The sequence below is a fragment of the Muntiacus reevesi genome, chromosome 6 (genome assembly GCF_963930625.1).
Source record: "Muntiacus reevesi chromosome 6, mMunRee1.1, whole genome shotgun sequence".
Taxonomy (NCBI): domain Eukaryota; kingdom Metazoa; phylum Chordata; class Mammalia; order Artiodactyla; family Cervidae; genus Muntiacus; species Muntiacus reevesi.
In genome coordinates this window covers 14,565,679-14,591,436 of record NC_089254.1, presented here as the reverse complement: position 1 = coordinate 14,591,436, position 25,758 = coordinate 14,565,679, and the positions used below count along the sequence as shown (strand labels likewise).

Sequence of the window (25,758 nt, the reverse complement as noted above, 5' to 3'; positions counted from 1 at the left end):
AAAAAGGATCTAAGAGTGTGACTTCATGACATGCACCTTGTAACTGTAACACCCCTGTCTGCTGTGGTTATAATCCAAGGGGTTTGGGCTAGCTTTACCCCCGAACACTCCTCCAGCCCTGAAGCAAGCCATCCTGCTATGCCAGTTTTTCTTATAGCCTAGTGTGCCTTGACTCTAGAAGCCGGACTGTTTCTTGTCAAGTTGTCATTCTTTCTTACATGGAAGAGAATACTGACTGACGGGCTTAGAATTAGGGTATTAGGAGATCTGAAGTCTCTATTACCACACCTCAGCTTCCTAGGTGTGATTTTGACTTATATTAATCTAACAAAATAAATCAAATGTTTGCTGACCTTCTGTACACAGAATAGCTTAGGCTGAACCTTGGGAAGAATTACCTGTGGAGAGATGAAAGAGGTAACCATGACAGCTCTTAATTTTAACATGATATGCTATGGGGTGAGGTTGATTTTTAATTCTTAGGTGTGAGAAGTACAGTCACTTTTAGAGAGGAAATCACTAACATCCTTCCATTCTATCACATAAGGTGGAATATGCAGAAAACAGAGTCAAAGTAGACCAATCTACTTTAATTTTATTAAAATTATTATTATTATAATAAATTATTATTAAACAAACTGATGATAATAATTGTGCTTTTGGGTACAATCACTGCCTTATTATTTTCCTTGCTTCGCTTATTTGAATTTTAGTAATGGCAAGAAGTCTGGGTAATTCTGCATCAAAAGTTCTAGATGCAAACAATTAAAAAAGAAAACCCTTGAAAAGAAACTCTGATAAGTGAGTTTCAAATAATCTGTGCAGTGATCTAGAGTTAATAGAGAGCAAATTTATTTACATTATTATGAGATAATCATTTAGCCCTAAATGAGGTCATTTGTGATCTTAAAATTCGTGAGCACCAAGTAATTTTTCATTTTGTCCCACTTTTAAGTCAGTAAAGGAAAATGGGTCTTGGTGTTTTTTGAAACTTCAGACTCAGGTTAAATTTTACCACTCAGTTCTGCTTCACTTGTTGAGTCACTTGACTTCTGAACAGCTTTCCATTTGGTAAATCTGAGGATTCAGTAGCCGAAGAGTGTAAGGACAATAAAACATGAAAAGAAAGTCTAATGGTAAGGTAATGAGACTCTCAGATGGAAAATAATACTAAATGTCATTATTATTATAGATTGCAGAAATAGCAGGGCACATATCTAATTTAGGATCACTAAGAAAACACAGGTGATTCACTCATTATTTCCCAATTCTTTTGTTCTGCTTCCACTTCTAAAATTTTGACACTTTAAAGAAGAAGAAGATTTGAAAGTGGCTAATTTTTAAAGAGAAAAATGATGTAAATGAAGTTATCAAGTAACTTCTGTTACGTTTCAAGGTTGATGACTATTATAGTGAAGTAAGCATATAGCTGGAATTGGATCCTAAGACCAGTTTAAAACCCTTAATGCGGTGAGACAGAACAGGTACAGGTCTGAGCCTGCACCTTCACCTGGCTTCACCAACCTTCACCTGGCGTTGGCTGATGCTGCTCCACACGGGATTTATTTAAGAATGAACAATACGGACTTCACCAGATACACTGAAGTCAGATTACTGGGTATTTCCACATGGGGATCACAAATCCAGACACAGTCCTCTGGGTAAAGATGGGATTTCCTCTGAAGACTTGGGCTTCCCTGGTGGCCCAGCTGGTAAAGAATTTGCCTGCATCGGGGTTTCGTACGTAGCAGAGCAGCTCCCTCGCTGTGATCTATTGAAAGTCAGCCCTCGACACAAGGGTTTGAAAAAAAAAAAAAAAAAAAAGAATTTGCCTGCAATGCAGGAGACCTGGGTTCAATCCCTGGGTTGGGAAGATTCCCTGGAGAAGGGAAAAGCTACCCACTCCAGTATTCTGACCTGGAGAATTCCATGGGGTCGCAAAGAGTTGGACACGACTGAGCGACTTTCACTTTCACAGATGCCTTGGTATTTCCACATGGGGACCACAAATCCAGACCACACTCCTGTGGGTAAAGATGGGATTTCCTCTGAAGACAGTGAATGTTTTCCCTGTCAGTTTCCCAGGGGAGGAGTCAGTTCTCCAGCAGGAAGTGAAGTGTGAGAGCTGTAACCTGAAAGCTGTAACCTGGGGTGAAGGAAGAGCTTCTTTATTTAACACAGGGTAGATGTCAATTTGGTGGACACTCTATAAAAATGTAGTGGTATCTGGAATGCTTCTAGTGGGGGTGCTTCAGCTACTGCTGCTGCTTTGGAAAAAAGGCAAGGGAAAGACAGTCTGGTGAGCAGCAAGAGGATCCCAATCCTTCTAGGCAGCTCTCATAAATTATTCTCTGCACTTTTTCTTCTGATATTCTGGAACATCCAGGAACATCTGGTCTTTGCTCTGCTGCATAAGGGAGAGGACAAGTTCCTTCCTCAGGACCAAACACAGTGGTCGGTGGAAGTCACAGCACAAGACGACAGGACTCAGAGAAGCCGGGAACAGCCAACCAGAGGAGAATTCTCCACCTCACTATTTCAAATAAAATAGAAAAATACCTGTGATTCTGCTCCGGAGAGATACCTCTGCCACGATGAAAGTGAAAGTCGCCAGTTATGTCCGACTCTTTGTGACCCCATGGACTATACTTGTCTCCAGGCCAGAATACTGGAGTGGGTAGCCTTCCCCTTCTCCAAGGGATCTTGCCAACCCAGGTCTCCCACACTGCAGGCGGATTCTTTACCAGCTGAGCCACAAGGGAAGCCCTCAGTGCCACAAGGGTGCCACGAAGAGCACTCAAAGCCTCGCACACCACTTTTGCCAGACGAGATGATACCAATTTGGGGTTAAAAACAGTAAGGCAGAATCTCACTGGTTTTCAAGTACGAAAAAAAAAAAAGCTCCCATATTTTTGAAGGGGTAGGTTCTAGCAGGAAACACTTCCACACGAAAGAGAAAATTCTAGGATTCCGATGACGTATTCTCTGAGTCCTTTCTATTAGTTCTAGGAAATTTTCTCTTCCTTCTCCTTTCTGTTGATTCTAGGAAAGTTTCTTCAGCTGGTGAGAGGGAACTGAAATTCACCAAAAACACGTGATCTAAAAAAAAAAATCTTTAAAACACATCTGCTGATAGGAAATGGGGGCAAAAACAAACAAAAAAAAGCCTAAAGAAACAAAAGTACTGCTGCCAATGGGAAGAAGAGAAAAAAGCAAAGACATGGGATGAGAGAAGCAAAGAATAGGGGAAGGTTCAAAGAGCCAGAAATTCAAAGGCAGGAAGTGAGGGAAAATTCAGCCAGGTGAGTAGGTTGTAAAAATTAATTTTTATGAACAACAAATCATTTCTATGCCTAATTACTCTAAGCATATACCTTCATCTCATCAAATAAAATTACTACATAAATCTTACCAGCATGAAAAAGTATCAAATAATACTTTAAAGAAAAAATTCAACTATTAAAATAATCAGACCTTTCTAGTCTTATCTCTCACACACATGTCCACTGAACAGTACAGTTATAAGGATGATATCCTTGCATAAAACTAAAGAAAAAAACAGAATCACCAGTTCTCTTTCAAACTCCTGTCTAGATTTTACCGTTGCTCTACAATCTGACAACAACAATGGAAAGTGAAATTCAACCTAAATGTTACCAAGAGTATGATTCCAGTGCTACAGGAATAGGAGGAGGAAAGACAAGGCAGTGAGCCTTCACATACGCCCAAAGCATGATTAAGCAGAGGTGGGAAACAATATTATTACTATTTTTTTACTTAGTAGGAGCAAAGAACTTCATAGATATAAATATCTTTGAAGTATATAAAATGTCTGTTGTTCAGGTCAGCTCAAATATTACCTCCTCAGAGGTGTTCCCTGACACCCCACCCAGAAAATTCTTCTACCATATCACACTTTTTTTTCCTAACACCACTCTGAAACATGGTGTTCCTTCATCTACTACCTTGTTTATTGCTGTAGAATTAAGGCCCTAGGAGAACAGAAACCTTATATATGCGGTTCACCTCTGTAATTCTAGTAGATTCTGGGCATAATTATTCAAATAAATAATTAGCTGAATAAATAAATTTCTCAAGTGTACATGACAGATAAAAGTATACCAAGAAATAGGAAAGCAATCTTTTCTATGTTCTTTTCAGTATATTCTTTCTATAACATATAAGTATACCTGTAAACACAGATACACAGATACACACTTACCTGGACAAAAGCATAGGTGTTTCTGTTTTTTCAATGTAGATTATTCAAAATCAGAGATGGAATATTTTGTTGCTTTAAAGAAAAATAACATGTTGCAGTAAAAATTATTTAAGCCTATTTAAATTGCATAACTTTGATGGGAAAACTGTTTAATATTTTTGGTAAAATAACCCCAAAACTACCCATTAAAGAATGCTTCTCCCACAACTTTTACATCAGTTAAAAATAATCAGATAAAGCAGCTTTAAAATGGTAATTTATTTTATGCAGTTGTTTAAATCCATTGTTTAAAAATGTTCAAAAGGCACTTTAAAAAACATTTAAAAATACATTTTCTCTGACTTTTTGGTGATCACTTAAAATAAGCAAGTCACCAGACATTTTAAAATCATTCATGATACTATTACGTTACATAATTTTTAAATTCCAAAACACAAACATCCTCTGGGCAATACAACACACTGCTTAGCAGTAAGATTAGTTCCCCTCTAATAGTATACTTTATATATGGATTGCTGCAGGGCCCTGTGAAGTTATTTACACTTCGCTGATATAAACTAAAAACTAGAGAGGTACAGGAGTTGAAACTAGTTTTAGAGTTGGTTTCGCTAAAGAGAATTTATAAAATTTCTCATTCTAATCTGAACTAAAATTTCTATTTCAACTCCAATATATAAACATAAGCCATCTTTTTAATCAATAGAGGTTATATTTAGTACAACATAAACCACAGGTTGTCCCCCAGATTTCTTAAGCACGCTTCTGTCAAGCCTACTATAAATAAGCAGTGAAATGAGGCAAATGAGGGTGCTTTTTCTTGAGAAAAAGTGAAGTTGGGGAGTGGAAGAATCCAAATAATTTTAAATAGTTTTACTTCATTTAATTGAATATCTAAAATTAGTTTAAAATTGTAGACTTTTAAGTAGGTCAAGTATCCTGAGAGCCAGCAGGCATTATTCTTAGACAAACTTTTACTTACAATCTCATAGGGAAACAATATCAATAGGTATAAAATTAGGTAAGTGATATATACAAACTCTAATCACAAAGAATAGCTGAATTAATCTTGTGAGGGCAGCATTAGGAGTAGTTAGAAAGTGGAAGTTAGTTATCAAGGAAATAAAGATGGGCAATAAATACAAAGAAATAGAAACTGTCAAAATTCTAAAGAAGTGAAATATTCTAAAGAAATGAAAATTTAAATGAATAAAAGGGTAGACTTCATCTAATCTATCAAATGAGGGATTTTTCAAGCCTCAATCTGGTAATAATACAGTATAACAGGCTCAAGGAAGTGAAAAATTAATACTCAAACAATTATGAAAATAACCAATTAGCAAATTTAATGCTCAAATTCAATCACCATACTTTTAAAAATATTAAAATCTGGTCAGTCATTTATTTCCAAATCTTCTTACATGTAACAGAAACTCCTCTGAAGTTTAAGGTATTTGAAAACAACTGAACTCTGGGAAAAAATCTGCTTTGTATCATCTACAAGCCTCCCACTTGAAACACAAGTATACTGTTATTGGAGAACAAAAGACAGCGAAGCCTGTTTAAGATCATACTAAAGTCATTTACCCAGATGACAAAAATCTTCATGTAAAAGACAGTAAGTCATTATCCGCATCAAATCTGGCTTTATGTGCTCTATTAAATACTTGGAGAGTTTTTTGCTTTACTACGTCCTATAGGACAGTCAACTGATCCTTGAAAGTGATGAAATTTTGATAAAATTAGCAGAAAAACATTCTGCATATTATATAATAGTACTTTACTGTCTCTATTGAAAAATTTTTTTACCACCAATTGTGGACATTTTTGATGACATTCATTTTGGTATGCTTTTAATGAATTAATGTGTACTTACTAGTAATTACTGAACATTTTCTGCCCTAATATGAAACTACTAAACTTCATATTTTACTGTGGGCCCTGACATTAGTCACTCTGAAGAAGCTAAAGGATTCTGTCAAATGAATGATTCACTGACCTTTTTATATTATCTTTAGTCTCTTACTAAATATATTTATATTATCTTTAGTCTCTTACTAATATAGTGTGATTCTATATTAGATCCATAGTATAGAACTACATTATATTATGCTATATCTAAATTTTGAAAGATAACCACACTTATGGGGAAGTAATCCTCAGTGTGTTATAAGGATGATTTGCATATGATCACCAGGTTTAGGGGGGGAATTGGAGGGCTTCTTTAAACATAATTATTTGCTTCTACCACTAGAGTTTCGGGATTCAGTAGGTCTGGGGTGAGACCCAGGACTCATTACTGACAAATTCCCAGGTGATGCCGACACTGCAGATTGGGACCACACTTTGAGAACTGGTGCCCAAGGGTATCTGGGAAGAATGCATACTTCTAGGTGCCACGAAAGAATCAAAATTTCTGGAATTGGGGTCTTGAAACCTCCATTTTAACACGTTCCCAGGCAAGAGTATATGAAGCACAATTTACGAATCATTATGAGAATATTGGTTGGTTAATTTGACAACTACTGGCCAATGTATCAGATGTCTCATGTCATTAAGTAAAAATGGAAATAATGTTACATGATTAACCTCAAGGCTGACATGGTACAAAGAACACACAGGCTCTGAGTAGAAATCTTAGCCCTGTTACTAACTTTCTGACAGTGGAAAAATGACTGTAGTTCTCTGAGCCTCAGTTTTCTCATCTATAATATGGGAGTAACCCCTAATTTGTGAGGATTAACACAGAGTATCTAAGCACATTACCTGGTGTATAGTAGGCATCAAATAAAAACTAGCTATTACTTATTACAAGAAATGTATGAAATATTTCCCTTAATATCTGATTTGATTAAAGCAGATTTCTCATTCATTTAAAATAAATATTTATACTCCAAGGTAAAGAATAATAAGAAAACTTTACACTTAGCATTCCATACTCTGGGACAAACTGTTCTTAAAAGTCATACACATATTCACTCATTTAATCCTCATAAAAATCCTGTGAGGTAGGTAGTATTCCTGTCCCTAGTCTACAGATGAGGAAATTGAGGCACAGAGTTAGGATTAAGTAAATTGCTCAAGGCTACAAAACTAGTGACGGAACAAGAATTTAAACCCAGGTGGTCTGATTCCAGACCCCAGGATTCATCACAATGCTGATTTTGTATGAGTCAATTTTAAGGTTTTTGGATGTTTATGGTAAACAATTTATAATTCTAGTACAGAAAAGTAGCGTATATGGACAGCAAGTAAATTCATATTCATAGCAAGGTAAAGAGTTGCTCAAAGAATAGAATGCCTTGAAAGTTTGGCAGCTGATATCACCAAGAAAATAACAAAAAAAAAATGTAATAGGTAAAAACTAGTGTAAGTTTTCACTGTATTGACAGAGTAATCCATCATTAGCCACTAGGATGAACATCCTCTCAAATACACAATGCAAAGAGGTCTTGGTTTTGACATATTTTGGCACAATAAATATAAAATATTTAGCTAAGCAGCAGAATCAATGGCATAACAGCCACATAAAATTAGCATTATGATAAAACATAAGAGAAATGTAAATTATTTGTAACATTTAAGATAATCTATATAGAAGGTGTATTCTGTTATGATACACTCAGATGATAATTGCTAAAAACAACTAAAATTTAACATTTTCTTTCCTTCCAGAAATTCTTTAAGTAGAGAGTCACCAAAATTAGAATGAAACATTTATGTGTTTTTGATGACAGTCTTGAATGAGTATTCTGCTTTGTTCCAACTGTCCATTGACAAAAACAATCGTCCTCAAGGAAGTCAGCATCAAAATTCAGTGTTATTCATAAGTTAAGTATTTAGTCTTTTAATATTTGACACATTTCAATTTGCTTAAGCATTCTGCATTTTTTACTGTTTTTAATTAACTCTGGTCAAAATCTTACAAATTATTTAGCCAGTGTAACTAACAGCCACCTCAGAACCTAAAAATGAATCTCAAACCTCTGCTTTAAACAAGTTATGAAAGGCACAAACAAGTTCTCATCTCTCAACAGAATGAGAAAGAAAGGAACTATAATTATGTAGTTGGACAGAGTTTTAAATAATCAGTTAAAAATGTAACTTAGTGATTCCTGAGAATAGCACTATTATAAGAAATGCATCTCCAAATAGCATTAAATTTACTATCATTAGTTACCCATAATTAACAATGGGTAAAACTAGGAATAAAATACTTAAAAATGCATGTTTATTGAATGCTATTAATGCTTTCAGTAAATAAATATTAATAGTTCAGAATGGCATTTGAGAATGGTTAAGCACATTTAGAAAAGAGACAACGGGGACTCTGCAGAAGATTAACTATTAATTAGAATGAAGTATATAATACAGTCAAGGCCCATGATAATTTCAAAATGTGGTTTTATTAATGCACTTAAGGACAAGTGCCATTCTTATTCTACCTTCTTCTGGAAGAAATACTACCAATTATAAATAGTCACAGCAAATTTTCATTAGACAAAAACTGTTCGTGTGTGTGTCAGGGGGTGGTTGGTTCATTTATATCATACTGCAAATATAAACTCATGTTCTGAGTCTACAGACAACACTGAGCAACAATATTTCCTTCTAAATTTTCTTTAAGGCAGATCTGTTTAGCATCGTGTGTGAGTTACTAACATGGTGCAGTGTAGTTTTAGCAAGTTTAACTTTTAATTTCCCAGTGAAAATAATACATGTGGTCAGGAATAGGCAACGGATCTCTTTTCTAGTCCTTCTGCCTGGCCACCATTTTAAAAACACAAGTTTTTCTTATACATATATATATTACTGTATCAAAACACATTTTAACAGACTTCACAGCGCACTTAAAGCTTCAGTTTACAGTCATTCATACGAAAGGTTTCTAATATGGAATGTTCACTTGGAAAGAATTCCTCACTGGGGTTCCAGTGTTCTATATCAGAAATGGAGAAGTTCTTCTTCAGTGCAATGCTAGACATTTTACCTCTGTTCACTTATGTTTTTCTTTCAAGGGCTCCTGATTTACTTTTTTATCTTCATTTTTGTATATCTGACTTACTTCCTTTAGCATCTTCTCAGGTAAGGCAGGTTGATATCTGTATAAATAACCATACGGACGAAGATGATAAACGAGGTACTCTAACTCATACATAGTTGTAGGATCAACATAGTGAAAAGAAACTGCAAGATCGGAACAGCAACCAGGACCCTAAAAAAGTAGCAGAAACAGGCATTATTAATAAATGGCATAATGTTACATACAATATTAACATACTGGTAAAAAAGGAAACACTAGTTTTAACAGAATCAAAGCATTAAAGCTCGCAAACTAAGCAGAACGACAAGCTTTATTAGACCCGTGAAAGAAACCAAGTGTTTTCAAACATGAAATTGCTGAAGTATATCTAACTGAAATAAAATTCTCTCATACCCTATAGATTAGCGCCCCTCCAAAAAAACCAAACGTAGAAAACCTTGAGACTCCTTTAAATGAAAGAGTCAGCTATACAAAGGACAAAGTTCTATTTCTCCGAGTTTTGCTTTCTCTTCATAATTTTCTCATTATAAATTTTTGCTTGGCTCTGCCTCAGAAAGACCTTTAGAACATTCAGTGGTTACAAAGCCTTGCCCAGAAGGGTATCTGCAAGCTAAAACTTCATCAATACATCAACCCAAACAATCTGGTATTTAAGAGAGGAAGTGCTAAGTCATACCTAGGTTTGAGCCCATATTTTGCCTACTAGTGTATAATCTGGGGCAAGCTACTTAATCTCTATAAGCTCCAATTTCCCCACATGCAAAAAAGATGGTTACTTAAAGGAGACAATGTGTATAAAATGGCTGGTACCATGCTTTCCCTGTAGTAAATGCTCAATAAATGTTAGCTTACACTGACAAAATAATCATATTCAGGTGGCCCTCAGTTAAACTTTTGTTCAGTTACATAATTCTCATAGATTTCTGAGCTGGCATGAGGGCAGTTAAAGAAGACAGAAACAAAATAACAACAAAAATACAAAAACAGAAAAGAATAAAAAAGGAATAAATTAGACAGAATTTTAAAAACTGGTCCCAGAATTAAGTAGTTAGTCACAAGGTCATTCTGGGGTCAAAATTGGGCATCTGGAGACTGCTTCACTCAGATAACTGCAAGAAAACTTAAGACTACCTACTGTCTTTGCAATGACTCATGGAGAAAAACAATCAGGCAAGTTCCCAGAGAAGATTCATAGTGATCCACTAAATCAAACATGTAATAATTCATGTTTGGAAGTATGCAGCTTACAATGCAGTAAAAATCATTAAGAAATTGTCCATTTTATTTTCTCTGACCTTTTCTCTAAACTTTCCTTTGAAACAAAAACTGAATAGATGGGTTTCTTGGACCAACATGTAGACACTGAAAAATTATCTGGTGTCTACTTTTTACATTTTTAGAGAATTTAAAAATAGAAATAAATATGAAAAGTAAACAGATAAGTCAACTTGTGATTATCAAACCAGCTCTATCCAGTAGACATATGTGACCACAAAATGCAGCATACTTAAAAAGTAGAAAGAAATAGGTGACATTAATTTGAGTATGTTTTAACTGAATAAATCTATATTATTTTAATATTTAGACAGGTGATCAATATTTTCTAAATTATTGATGAAATCATTCTTTTTATTTGTGCTAAGCCCCTGAAATCAAGTATGATTTCTATTACTGGGCACATCTAAATTTCAGTAGTCATACTTCAAACACTCAATAGTCATGTGTGGTTAGTAGCCACTATAGTCGCCAGTGCATAGTGGCCACTGAAGACCAGAACAAGAGTGGTTAATATTAAATTACCGGCTTCTCTCTGGAAGCAATTTTATATAACTCTGAAATATTATAATAATATTTTGCTTAGATTTACTGCAGTAATTATGTTACACTCCATTGTGCTGTTTTTTTTTTTTACTGAATGGCCAGGATAACTGCTTAATGATATCAGTTTTTAATTTATTATTTAGTTAGTTAATATTTATAAGCAATAAAAGGCAATATAATAAAATAGCTATAATCCTTAGAAACAAAGTACCTAGTTCTTTGCATATGATTATGGATACTCCCAAAACTCAACAGACTCAAGTGAAAAATAATCAGAAATAAAAAAATCCAGGAACAGAGCCAGATTTTAAAGATGTTTAGGGAAAAAAAAAGCTTTCATATATATATACACATATACACACTAGTTTAAAAGTGTTAAGCAAAGAAACCAATTAGAAGAGTAACAAAAATACTAAAAACTTAAGGAGATACTTAAGAAATAAAGATATATTTGAAGAAAACTACAAAAATTTACTAAGGAACCTAAAATGAAATTTAAAAAATAATGGGCAAAGATATCCATTATTTCTAAAGTAATTAGTTTATGCACAAGTATAGAATTTGAGAGTTGCCAAAACAATTTAAAAGAAAAAGATAGGGAGCAACAAAGTAGAAAAGACACAGTCTTAGATTAATAATTTGAAGACTTTGTAAAGCTACAAGGTTCAAAACAATATGGTGCTAAGCCAAAACCAAATAGAACAGTGGAACAGAACTGAAATCTCAGATACTGACCTGACTGTAAGTAATGGTATGGTGGTGGTGGTGGTTTAGTCACTAAGTCGTGTCCGACTCTTGCGACCCCATGGACGGTAGCCTGCCAGGCTTCTCTGTCCGTGGGATTTTCCAAGCAAAAATACTGGAGTGGATTGCCATTTCCTTCTCCAGGGGATCTGCCCGACCCAGGAATCGAACCCGAGTCTCCTGCACTGCAGGCAGATTCCTTCACCAACTGAGCTATGAGGGAAGTCCAAGTAATGCTATAGTGAATGATAATAATGGAGGTATTTTTAAATCAGCAGTGAAAAAAGGACTATTAATAAATGGTACTGGAATAATTAGTTAACAATTTGGAAAAATCAGGAGTTCTCTACATCAACCATATACACTAGTAAGTTTCAAATGGATTAGTGTTAATATAAATAAAACTGAAGAATTAATATGCTAAAACCATATTTGATCATTTCTGACCTATAAAAAAGGCAATTTCACACACAGAGGAATGTTTTTTAGTGTTTGAAAATCCACTATATTTTAAATCCACTGTATTAAGACCGACTTCAAATTTTCTTGTGAGAAAAAATCAACTGCTAGGGAATAGACTGTAGCCCTGGGAAAAGATTTCATTCCTAGGAACAGATTCACTTCTAAGGAAGTGAGAAGGGAGTGTGAAAGGAAACTGCATGAAAAGTTCTGAACGACTAACATAAGAACATAACTTTTTGATTAACTACACTATTTCACACCCTAACCTGCTAGATAAAATTTGCTTTCTCGGAGCTTCTTTTTTTAAAAAAATTAGAGTATAACTGCTTTATAATGTTGAATTGTAGACGAAATTTTTCTGCACTGTGTTTTTAGTGACTACGAAGGAGAGAAAGCAAGTATGTAAGAGATTCAGGACAGCTTTGAAAACAGCGACTCCCTTAGGGAGAAGACAATTCATTCAATGATGAATAATAACAGAAGGGTGGTTTCACTTTGGGTTTATATAGAACCTTCTGAGAGAGAAGAGGCAAAATTAGGCTGGGTCAATTTTGGAACTTACCAGTCTGTTTTACAGTTTTTAAAATTACTCATAAATTTTTAGAGAATAAATGTAAATTTTCCCACCCATTTAAAAACCTAGTAAAATTCAAATAAGATATGTGTCTGGATGGGAGGAGGGTTTGGGGGAGAATGGATACATGTATATGTACGGGTGAGACCCTCTGCTGTTCACCTGAAATGATCACAACATTGTTAATCAGTTATATCCCAATGCAAACAGAAAGTTCAAAAGAAAAAAAATCCATGATACATGGATTAAATAAATAAATAAAATGAAATAAATAAAATATGTGCTCTGTAAACATTTGTTAATATAAACTATATAGTTAGGGATACCTTATTTGCAGGTGGGAACTGTTGGCAGTACTTTTAAAGGCAAAGTGGGGTATTTTCCTGGTTAAAAATAATAACAATTATTATGCTCCTTTGCTATTACGGTTATGTGTATCCAACATCAAAACCTCTTGGTGAAATCTTACATGCATTTAGGTGTTTTCATTATTATGCATTTGTAATGTTCTTGAGTTTAGCTATATTTTTGTACAGTAGGGGTGCAGAATTGAGAAGGGAAGAGGTCAGTCAAGTAATCCTGGATGGCTTAAGAAAACTTTGAACCAAAAAAGCATCCCCAAACTAAACCAAAACCAAAACAGACTATCAAAAGGCAGACTTGGGAATACATGTGTTTTACAGTTTAGGAAATTCTTGTGTCTATAATAGCAGTAAGATGCTAGCATATGGATTCAAAGAACCTCATTACATAAAACTGAACTTTAAAATGTTTGTTTATTCAAGTGGAATTTATCCCAACAAAAGAATACTTATTCTAACATACTCTACCCTCCTTTGGGGAGCACATATAACGTTAATCAGACAGCAGTGGCCATGATAGAAATAATAAGAGCTTTTAAAATCAGAGAGGGATTGCAAATACTGCCAAGGCTACTCATCAGGACAGCCAAGTTACGTGACTCTCTTGAGTCTGTTTTGTCACTTGTTAAATGTAGGTTTACCGTTAAGGATTAGCTATCACTTCTGTGTAAGTACCAGGAACACACTGGTGGTTGCGGGCTGAAAAAGTAGTAATTTGCTTTAAAATTTCCTTTTAAAGCTGAAAACTTAAAAGCTCAGGTCAGATGTCCTAGGTCAAGGTTTGAAACTTCAGTGCTATTGACATTTTGGGCTGGATAATGCTCCGCTGTGAGGGGCTGTCCTGTGCACTGTGGAATATTCAGCATCTAGTAACTTTACAAACTTGTGGATTTCTACCCATTAGATGCCAGTCGCAACCACTAAGTGAACAACCAAAAAGGCCTCTAGATTTTCCCAAGTGTCCTCTGGGAGGCAAAAAAGAGCCCCTGGCTGAGAACAGCTGTTTTAGATGGTGATTTGAAAACAATGGCTTGTAATGAAGAGAACAGTACCATAAAGTGTATTATTGGTTATCTTAGGGCCAGAGAAAAGGTAAACAGAACCAGTGACTTGCCTCAAGACATTAATCAATAACAGAACTGAGTCTAAAAGCTAGACTCTGTGATTCCTGGTCTCCAGTCAATTACTGGTGCAATGCTCATACAGTGAAAAACTGGCAACAGCTTACTAAATATATACAGGCAGAAGGATGGGTAAGTTACTGTATATTCATATATTAGATTATTATACAGCAGTCTAAAATTAATGAAGCAGATACACATATTAATGTTGATAAATTTTAATGTTGCATAAAAAAGGCATATGTCCAAGTATGCCTATGGTACAATTCTACTTATTTAAAAATCTGCAAAACAACATACTATGTATTATTTACAAATACAGAAACATGTAGGAAAAACATAAAAACACACATGGTAATGATTAAACACTAAACTCATTACAGTGGTTAATTCTCAGGAAGGAGCTAACAGAAATGGGTTGAGGAGAGGACACTGGGCTAACCTATCTCTATACCTTTTTGTTTTAAAAAAAAAAATCTAAAGCAAATGTGGCAAAAGACTGATATCTGGTAAAGCTGGTTGTGTTGTGTGTGCGTACCCAGTCGTTGGTGGGTACAAAACAGTATATCCTCAAATATTTAGTTGTATATTTGAAATATTTAATAATTTATTTTAGATAAAATTCTCAGGAATGTCAGCTAAGATGTCAAGTGAGGTTCAGGGCTTACAGGTACTCCCTGTATGAGACACTGTCCTGTATCGTGATGACCACTGGATCAGACAGGTAGATTAGGTCCATCTTACAAACGAGGAAACTCAGGCTCAGGGGTTAGGCAAATTCTGTCCATCCAAGGTCACTCAGCTACTAAGTGGGAGAGCTTAGTAGCTAGGATTTGAACCTAGGTCTTTCTGAACCCCAAAATCTTTTCAGGCATTGCTCCTGAAGATGAGAAGGCTCTTTACCCAGATCTTCCCATAGCCTGCTTTCTAACCTCACTCAGGTTTCTGTTCAAAAGTTACCCTTTTAGCGAAGCCTTCTTTATTTGCCCAAACTGAAGTATCCCTTCCAACTCTGGGTCACTCTCCATCTTCTTACCTGGCTCCATTGTTCTCTGGAGCACTTGCACTACCTAAAATTATTTTATAACTGAACTTGTCAGCCTGTTTATTGTATGTCTCCTCATCAAGAAAGTGAGGTTTATAAGAATTTGAACTTGACAATATTTACTGCTATATTCTTAGTGCCAGGCATGCAGCAATACAAGTATTTATTGGGATTACTATTGCTGACACCTTCGTTCTCATCTGCTCTGTTATACTGCCATTCGATATAAAAAGACTACGGGAGATACTAAAGAACATCACATTAGCAGCTTTTTTTAAAAAATAAAAGTCAAAGTACCTATACAGTAATAAAATTTCTAAACTTACCTCTACAGGAGGATAATAGTTATAATTCCAGTACCAAAAGGTTCTTGGCAGGTAACCCTTGATTAAGTGGTGCTCTGGTACAAAAGGATGAAAAGTTTCTTTTCCAGTGGTATCTCTGGAATCTCCTGCTTCTACATTTATAATTTCCATGCATCTCCCCAGTGCTAAATCTTCGATGGAGGAACTGTGCGTACATTTGTCTGTTTTAAATGCCTCAACAAATCTCTTCAGAGCTTCTTTGCTCAGTACATATCCTGCTCCTCCACTCATGTAGCCCTGCTTTACATAGGGCTTAAATCTTCTCCCAAAGTAAATGGGTTCTTCAGGGTTGTATTTTGAGAGAAGCCATCTCAAGTTATCCAGTATAACGTAAGTATCATCATCTGCTTTCATAAACCAATCAGCATCGTCTAAATAATGATCATGAACATACTGAAAGGCTTTAATCGTTTTCCAGTACAGTTGGTCTCTGCCTTCTCTGGTTTTTAATCCCACAGCAGGGAAGTCCTTGTTTTCTTCTGAACTCATAAACAACACTTTATTGCAACGCTGGGCCCATGTAGCTTTGACATGTTTAGCCTTTTTCTCTAGATTTTGAGGCCCTGTCATTACCCAGCAAAGAATTTTAACCTTCTGATAGAGTTTTTCAGCGATGTCAGTGTTCTCATCTATTAAACAAAAATTGCTTAAAGTTAATTTACATAGTTGTAAATTCAAAATAAATTATACCAAAGAAGACACTTTCTTGAACAATTTCAAAAGACTCCCCTCCCCCTTCTATATACCTCTCTACTGTTAGTGATTCAGCTGAAAGAAACACAACATTGACAGGAATTTTTCACTGCTATGAATAAGCGTCTGAAGGGCAGGAAACACAGACTAATGAAGCAGCAGTTCATCCTGGAGTCCACATCTTGTGTTATGAATTTCTACAAGTACCCTGAGGTGGTTTTAAAAAGATTTTCATGACTACCCCAGTTCGAAAAAGATAAGTTAATGCAAAGCTGGTATCATTTCTTATAGTAACATACCTCATTCCAAAGTGCAAATCCACCAGAAACAGAACAGAAAAACAAGCAGAGGTAGTATTTCCAAGATTGTCAAGAGCAGCGTTTTTCATAGTATTGGTTTGCAAAGACACAGGGTGCTTATGCCAAAATATAAAGCAATACATTGGGCTTCCCTGGTGGTGCAGAGGACAAGAATCTGCCTGCCAATGCAGGGGACATGGGTTCAATCCGTGCTCCAGGAAGATGCCACATACCCCAGGGCAACTAAGCCCATGCACCACAACCAGAGAAAGCCCATGCGCAGCAATGAAGACTCAGAACAGCCAAAAATAAAACAAACAATTAAAAAAAAATAATGAAGCAACATCTTACTTCTTTCATCAAGGAAGTCTTGCTACAATCTACCAAAAAGTCCATTTTTCTAAGCAGTAAGATTTACTGAGTTACATTCTGGTGCAAGCTTCTAACTAGGATGCAGACAGGTTAACAAACAATTCACAGGCTGTTGGGCCAGGACAACACTTTGAGTAACACTGCTCCAGAGAGAGACTCCAACTATGAGATTCCAGATCAGTGCTTGGTGAACGATCAATTTTTATTTCCAGTAGTTAGAGTTAGTAGTTGACATTTTTGCAACATGCCAAAAGTGAATAATAAAATAAAATTTCAAAAATAAATACAAAAACACAAGCCCTAAGTTTTTATGTTTAGATTTACACAAAATTATTGTCCAATTACCATAAAAGTTTCTGTTTTATTCTGATGTCAATACTGTTTTAGTTGTAGACCAGCATGACTCTACAAAATTGCACTTTGTGTAGCAACGCTCTAGGTAGCATCCTGAGGAAATATCCTTGAAGTTAAGGTCAGTCAGTTACAAAAGCTCAGTCCTGTGAAAAATTAACAGCTGGAGGCATACATTTCTGGTTAACTGACTGACAGCGAGTAAAGACAAATGCTGGGAAGGGCATGAAAATAGTCTAATTGTCCCTCTGAATATCAAGAATTTGCAATCCAAACCCAGACGAAACTGCCCTCTTTTCAGGCAGAGAGCATTCAAATTTCATACAGTGGAGGGGTTCAATCTCCTAGTTGTACATATATGCCAAATCCTGGGCAGGAAGGACTGTGGTGGGAGCAGAAATCCTTAATATGTTTCACATAGAGCAAGACACCCTTCTCCCTACAGTTGGAATCTGGTAGACACCCTTTCTCGTTCTTTCAATTACTCATTCATTCATCACTCTGTGATGGGCATGTGCTGGTACAAGGAGATAAAAAGATGAATAAAACACATGTTATGCCACAGAAGAATTCATTCTAGCACGGGAACTTGGCATGCAAACCAATACTTGTTGTATATTAAGAGATGTTGTAACAGAGGTATGTGAAAAGGTTTCAATGAACTGAGGGGTAAAGTAATGGCTGATATACACTACAGAATAGTGAAATGGGAAGTTGGCTAGAACAGAGAAGAAGGGGATATAAGGCAGTATCGGGAAAAATAAGAGACAATGCAGAAATTAGGTCTTTAAATGAAATTCACCAGAAGAAAGGACAAAAGACACGGTGAAGTTTGGTTGAGTGCAAGTACGTGGATATAACTGAAGGTCTGATTTAGGGGAAGTATGCTACAGACTGAGAGAAGTAACCTAACAGACAGTAAAGAAGCAGACTGTTAACATTTACGAGAAACAGGATTGATTGGGAAGCAGAGGAAAGTACCTACCATGACTTCACAGTTTATGACTTAGGCAGAAAGCAGTGAGTTACATAAAAATAGGAGGAAGAAAACATTTTAGGATTGGAAAGGAGAGGAAGGAGTATGATTTACATGCTAAGTCTGCGAGAAACAGACCTTCAGCATACTTCTGTAGACGGACAAGTAGGTCCTAATTTATGCGCCTGCAGTGAGGCTGATCTAGAACAGCCTACCAGGAGAGAAGCCTGGCTCCCACTGAACAACCAAAGCCTAGAGCAACGGTACAGAGCCGGTGCACCGTGACCAAACTGCTCTATGGTAGGAACACAGCTGCTCAGAGATGAACCACTGTCACATAAACACTCACACACATGACACTTTGTCACAGCATGCATGTACTTGCTAGTTCATAAAATAACCAGGATGTGTACCTCACCCTCAATCTCAGATTGAGAGGTAGGAAAGGAGCAATTTACTGCCAAAAAGATAAGAGAAACACCCCTTAATGTGGGACCTGCTGCATCCCAGAATTCCAACTTTTTTTCCAAGCTGCTGTATTTTCTGTCAAATGAATCACCATGTGCAGAGATCTTTGAATTGTGAATGTCTTCTCATACTGTGTGGAACTAGGTTAAGGTAAAGACAGCAAAGAACAGATGGAAACTGAAATTATGAGGACTGATGACATCACACAGGCAAAGAAAGAGCCAAAGAACAGAAACCGAGAGAAAGCAGCATTTAAGGGGCACAGAGAGGACACGGTTGAGAACACCTGGTTAGAGGCAGAAGACCAGGAGATGAAGTCGTTTCATATCGGTATACACATTCCTAGTTTTCTACTGTCCTAATAGCTTTATGCCTCTCAGGAGAAAAGATTAGTTATGTCAGACACTGGTAAAAAGTAAACTGAAATTCACATATACCTCTCGAGTTTCTCTAGGAAAACAAGACTAAGCAAAAACTAAGACTAAAACAAGATAACAGCAAAAACCAAAGACATAGATATGAACAATGAAAACAAAATTAAATAAATCTAATCTGAAAGTTTTGCCTTTCTCCAAGTTATGTTTTCTGAACTATTTCTATTAAAAAGTAAAATAAAAATTAATATCTTACATCCTAAATAAATCTGGGTTTTAGTAATTTCTTTCTCCTGAGGCAATCCAAGAATTGTCATTTAATATCTGGAATTAAGCTCATTTCCATCAAAAGATACAGTGATATAACAAGATTCATATAAGCAACTTTTTCTAATTCTCTCAACGCTTAAACATATTGAAAAATACAGTTTCTATTTACTCCTTAATACAGTAAACCATACCTTTATGTTGGCTGGCATCTGCATCGAAGTTCATCTGTCCTTCTAGATGATTCTGTTCACTGTCATCTGAATGCCTAGCGTGGGGATCATTATGAAGAATACTAGGCTGGATGTCCTTCTGTTCTTCCAACAAAATACTAAGTAACTGAGAGCATAAAACGAATCCGACTGCTGATCCACAAAGGAAGGTTAAAATATTCAGCCAAGATTTAGAGGCCATTTCCCGAAAATGTATTTCTGTAAGAAAAAAATTATTACGGTGTTATAAATTATAAAGTAATACACATACCAAGAGGACTGGTAACTGTTAGCTATATTACTGATGTTGTTGTTTTAGTTGCTAAGTCAAGTCTAATGCTTTGCAACCCTATGGACTGTGGTGGCGCTGGTGGTAAAGAACCTGCCAGCCAATGCAGGAGACACAAGAGATGCAGGGTTGATCCCTGGGTCGGGAAGATCCCCTGGAGAAGGGCATGACAATCCACTTCAGTATTCTTGCCTGGAGAATCCCATGGACAGAGGAGGCTGGCGGGCTACAGTCCATGGGGCTGCAAAGAGTTGGACACAACTGAAGTGACTCAGCAGCAGCAGTAGCAGGACTGTAACCGACCAGGCTTCTCTGTTCATAGGATTTCCCAGGCAAGGATACTACAGTGGGTTGCCACTTCCTTCTCCAGGAGATCTTCCTGATCTTGGAATGATAATTCCTTTATAAGGAGAACATTTCTAAGAGTATTTGGCTTTCATCCCACTATTTGCTGCTGAAACACACATTATGTACAGTTCAATAAAATAAATGAGTAGGAACTAGGAGGATCATTGTTGGGGCGGGACACAGGTAAATAAGTCTGTATTTGCCTACAGAATTACCTATTCTTCTCACCAAGATCCTCCATGGAGCCAAGCCAGATTGCCACATTCTTTTTCTTTCTTTGCTATCAAAGTACTTATATATACTTTTTTCCTCTACATACTCTAATAAGGGGTCAGCAAATTTTTTCTATAAAGAATTAGAAATAAAATACTTAAGGATTTGTGGACCACAGATGGTCTTTTGTGTATTATCTTTCTTCCTTTTTATTAAACAACCTTTAAATACGTAAGAAACAGCCTTAGCTTGTGAAGGCTAGAGCCGGCACTGTTTGGGACCTTCGGGCCAAACCTGTCTGCCACCTGATTTTGTGAATAAAGTCTAACTGGAGCACACCCAGGCCCGATCCAGGGAGCGGCTGCTCCTGCTCCCCAACAGCAAAGCTGAGCAGCAGCAGTGGCGGCAGTACATCCCACAAAGCCTCATCTAGCCCTTTCAAGAAAAAGTTTGCCAACCCCTGTGCCCTAATACCCAGAGTCCACTGCAATGTTGGATGTGGCCACCCTCTGCTCACTGCTTTTCACGGTTATCCCATTGGACTGCAAGACCCTGAACAGCTTCTACATGTCACTAGGATTAAGTAGGGTGCCTGGAACAGTGGCTGCTGGATCAATGCCTGCTGAACTGCCTGACAACCAAGGGGTCCATTTTAAGGGTTTGCTAATAATTACTACATGTTCAATTCCTATGAGAACGGTCCTAAATCTATAGTTTCCAACTCCCCGAGAAATTTTTTTAAATGTTTGCTAAGCATCGACTACATGCCAGATGCAGTCCACACTTCATTTCACTTGAAGAAAGTTTTAACTTCACTATGAATTAATTCTCTATGAATTCACTATGAAGTAATTCTCACTATGAAAATTTGGGACTTCCCTGGTTGTCCAGTGGTTAAGAATCTGCTTGCCAGAGGAGGACACAAGTTCCATCCCTGCTCTGGGAAGATTCCACATGCCTCAGGGCAACTAAGCCCATGGGCCACAACTATTGAAGCCCGCATGCCACAGCTACTGAGCCTATGTGCTGCAATTACTGAAGCCGCACACCTCAGAGTCTGTGCTCTGCACCAAGAGAAGCCACCACCACGAGAAGTCCGTGCACAACTAGATAGGAGACCCCACTCAACACAACTAGAGAAAGCCCTCACGCAGCAACAAAGACCCAGAGCAGCCATAAAATGAAAAAATAACTTTAAAAAAGAAAACAGAAAATTTAAAAACATAACTTGCACAGGCTGACACAATCGATAAAAGCTATGACTTGAACCCAAGTCTGTCTGCTTAAAAAGTCAGAGCTCTTCCCACTCTGTTTCTCAGACTCTTTACCCACTCACCACTAACAACACAGGGCAATGGACGTGTGTAGTGAAGGCAGGGGTCTGGGAAATATGACCATCAAAATAAAAACTGTTTTGAAATATTTTGTAAAACAAACAAACCAATGATCACAACTGGAACAACAAACAACTTCATGTGGTTATATTTCCAGAACAGCTAGGTTTTTTAAAAACTAAACCTAAGTACAATCAGCAAAAGTGAACAAAATGTAAAAATATATAAGTCTGGTGACAGTGCTAAGATATATCAAGGCCGTGAGAATTGCAGGGGGCTGGGGGTGGCAAGATTTGGAAATAGAAAAGAAGCACAGAAAGGAGGGCTGGACATCTAGTATGGCTTCATTCCTCAAGACAACCTCTGTCTCTAATAGAGAAAAGAAGAGCTAAGGCAAAGATGGTAAGAAAAAAAACAAGAGTCCAACATCTGCCCAAGAGAAGAGGTTCTGGAAAACACCCAGGCTTTTATCTGGACCCTGAAAAGCCACAATCTAGGAACAAGAACAGAGCAGAAATTAGGCCAACCTTCACCAGGACTGAAGTCCAAGCTGGAATCATCTTAACCACTGATGGATTAGGGTGATATGCCCCTAGCCTAACTGCAAAACATAAAGTCTTCTGGAGAAGTATAAAATTATGGAGAACTTCAAATTATCACTATAATTTTTTATAATGATAATGTCCAACCCAATAAAAAAATCAGATATCAAAATTAAAAGATTGAATGAAGACAGAAAATAGTAGGAAACAGAAACAGACCCACAGGAGACTTAGGTAAGAGATTTTCCTACTAATGACTTTTAGTTAGTCAATAAGTTAAATGACAAGACATAAGGTATAGAAAAAACACAGATAAAGAAAAAAACCCAATAAGCCAGAAAGCCAGGTCGGAAGAAATTACACAGACAAGTACAAAAAGAAACAAAGATGGAAAGTAAAGAACTGAGCAAAAGAAACACAAGAAGCAGAGTAAAAAGGTCTCACATATGTGTTAACTGGGATCTTTGAAGGAAAGAAGATAACTGATTGATGAGAAAGCATGTGAGGAACAAATGACTGAACATTTCCCAAAACTGACAAAAGACTACCAACTCTCAGATTCAGGGGGCTCCATAAAACACACACACTCACACCCACAAAGAAAATGATACCAAGATAAACCACAGCAAAACTGCCAAAAATCAAAGTCAAAGAAAGCATTCTCTATCTAGCAAAAATACCTTCAAAAATAAACCTGGAAAAGATTTTTTTTAAAAAAATCAGTTTTATTCTTAAAAGAAATACTAAAAGGTGTTCTTCAGGCAGAAAGAAAAGAATTTTAGATGAAAATTCAGAATTGTAAGAAGGAAGGCTAAACCATATAAAGTTACTGTGTGTACTGATGCGTATGTGACTCTTGGCAAGCCTATGTCCTGTAGCCAACTAGGTTCCTCTCTCTATGGGATTCTCCAGGCAAGAATACTGAAGTGGCTTGCCATGCCTTTTTCCAGGGGATCTTCCCAACTCAGGGATCGAACTTACGTCTCTTACACACTTCCTGTTTTAGCAGGTAGGTTTTCTTTTTTTTACCACTAGGGACACTTGGGATTCCATATATATACTGAGAAGTAAATCCAAATGAACTTTGGCGAGATAAAACATTAAAACGTTCCCACAAGGCATTGTTACTATTATCATTAAAATAAATGACAAAACTGGCACAAAAACTGTGAGGCTACAAAGAGTTTAAGTGTTCTAAAATCATTTTGTTGTGTAAAAATACTAATATCAGACTTTAAAAGACTAGGAGAGTATAACAGAATGACTACTGTATTCATTAAAAAAAAAGTAAAAATATGTAAGTAAAACTCAAACAGAAAAAACTAAAATAGCACTTAATGATTAACACTTTAATAAAAGGTACTTTCAAGGCAAGAACAAAGGAAGAAACGGATAAAAACAGATGAGACAGAAAGAAAACAAACAGTAATATGACTGACTTAAACACATTTTTCAGCAATGGCATTAACTGTAAAAAGACTAAAATTCAAATTCAAAGATAAAGATTACCTACCAGTCTAGAAGAAAAATAAACCCAAGTATACGCTGCTTACAAGAGACATAGATTAAATATATACAGAAAGTTAAGAGCAAAAGGATGGAAAAAGATGTTATTCAAACACTTATAAAAAGAAAGTATTTTATAATCAGATAAAACAAATGAGTAGTGGCTACATGATGTTGTCTTCAAGATATTAAATTCTGCATTTATGATTTACATACCTTTCTGTATTATTTATTAGGAAAAGCTTTACATAAAAATACTTTCATATGACCTTTTGTTTTACCCTATTTAACATATATTTACTGTATGTATGTTTGATAGGGAAATATTTATTCCAATGGGGCTTCTTTGATAGCTCACTTGGTAAAGAATCTGCCTGTAATGCAGGAGACCCTGCTTTGATTCTGGGTCTATACTATGCTTATTCTATATCTTGTATCTCAGGCCCTCTCTTGAATAGTAATTCCAATTTGAGAAGAATGACACTAAGGAGAAGTAGAGAACACAGTTGCTCAATATCAGAGATGGAAATTACCAATATGAAACTAGTAGCCACTTGTTTACTTCTGCTTTATCTTAACTGTAACTTTAAGTTCAGAAAGGGAGGCCTTCATGGGTGATAAAGTATAGATGAGTACAGACGTCCTGCTCAACTCCCTCATTTAATTTCCCAGAGGAAAGCATAAACAAGTTTTTCCCTTAAGGTCAGGAACAAGACAAGGGTGCCCACTCTCATCACTACTATTCCACAGAGTTTTGGAAGTGTTGGCCACAGCAATCAGAGCAGAAAAAGAAATAAAAGGAATCCAGATAGGAAAAGAAGTAAAACTCTCACTGTTTGCAGACGACATGATCCTCTACATAGAAAACCCTAAAGACTCTACCAGAAAATTACTAGAGCTAATCAATGAATACAGTAATGTTGCAGGATATAAAATTAACCCACAGAAATCCTTGCATTCCTATACACTAACAATGAGAAAACAGAAAAAGAAATTAAGGAAACAATACCATTCACCATTGCAACAAAAAGAATAAAATACTTAGGAGTATATCTACCTAAAGAAATGAAAGACCTATATATAGAAAACTATAAAACACTGATGAAAGAAATCAAAAAGGACACAAATAGATGGAGAAATATACCGTGTTCATGGATTGGAAGAATCAATATTGTGAAAATGACTATACTACACAAAGCAATCTATAGATTCAATGCAATCCCTATCAAGCTACCAACGGTATTTTTCACAGAACTAGAACAAATAATTGCACAATTTGTATGGAAATACAAAAAACCTCGAATAGCCAAAGCAATCTTGAGAAAGAAGAATGGAACTGGAGGAATCAACCTGCCTGACTTCAGGCTCTACTACAAAGCCACAGTCATCAAGACAGTATGGTACTGGCACAAAGACAGAAATATAGATCAATGGAACAGAATAGAAAGCCCAGAGATAAATCCACATACCTATGGACACCTTATCTTTGACAAAGAAGGCAAGGATATACAATGGAAAAAAGACAACCTGTTTAACAAGTGGTGCTGGGAAAACTGGTCAGCCACTTGTAAAAGAATGAAACTAGAACACTTTCTAACACCATACACAAAAATAAACTCAAAATGGATTAAAGATCTAAATGTTAAGACCAGAAACTATAAAACTCCTAGAGGAGAACATAGGCAAAACACTCTCTGACATAAATCATAGCAGGATCCTCTATGACCCACCTCCCAGAATATTGGAAATAAAAGCAA

The 25,758-nt window shown here is 36.3% G+C and overlaps 1 protein-coding gene and 1 long non-coding RNA gene across 4 annotated transcripts in view; both read right to left on the bottom strand.

The window, feature by feature from the left end:
- Positions 1-653: 653 nt before the first annotated feature.
- LOC136170438 (uncharacterized) lies at positions 654-4,362 on the bottom strand. The gene is made up of 3 exons (XR_010663633.1): positions 4,223-4,362; positions 1,833-2,533; positions 654-1,725 (listed from the first exon to the last, which is right to left on the bottom strand). It is a non-coding gene; the product is annotated as an uncharacterized lncRNA (long non-coding RNA).
- Positions 4,363-4,462: 100 nt separating this feature from the next.
- C1GALT1 (core 1 synthase, glycoprotein-N-acetylgalactosamine 3-beta-galactosyltransferase 1) overlaps positions 4,463-25,758 on the bottom strand; it is a 47,545-nt gene continuing 26,249 nt past the window's right edge. For all 3 annotated transcript variants that reach the window (XM_065938608.1, XM_065938607.1, XM_065938609.1), the window contains 3 exons: positions 19,752-19,988; positions 15,719-16,386; positions 4,463-9,434 (listed from right to left, as the gene is read on the bottom strand). In XM_065938608.1, coding sequence (XP_065794680.1) covers positions 9,216-9,434; positions 15,719-16,386; positions 19,752-19,971 — 1,107 coding nt within the window. In that variant the 5' untranslated portion in view covers positions 19,972-19,988 and the 3' untranslated portion in view covers positions 4,463-9,215. The remainder of the gene's footprint in view (positions 9,435-15,718; positions 16,387-19,751; positions 19,989-25,758) is intronic.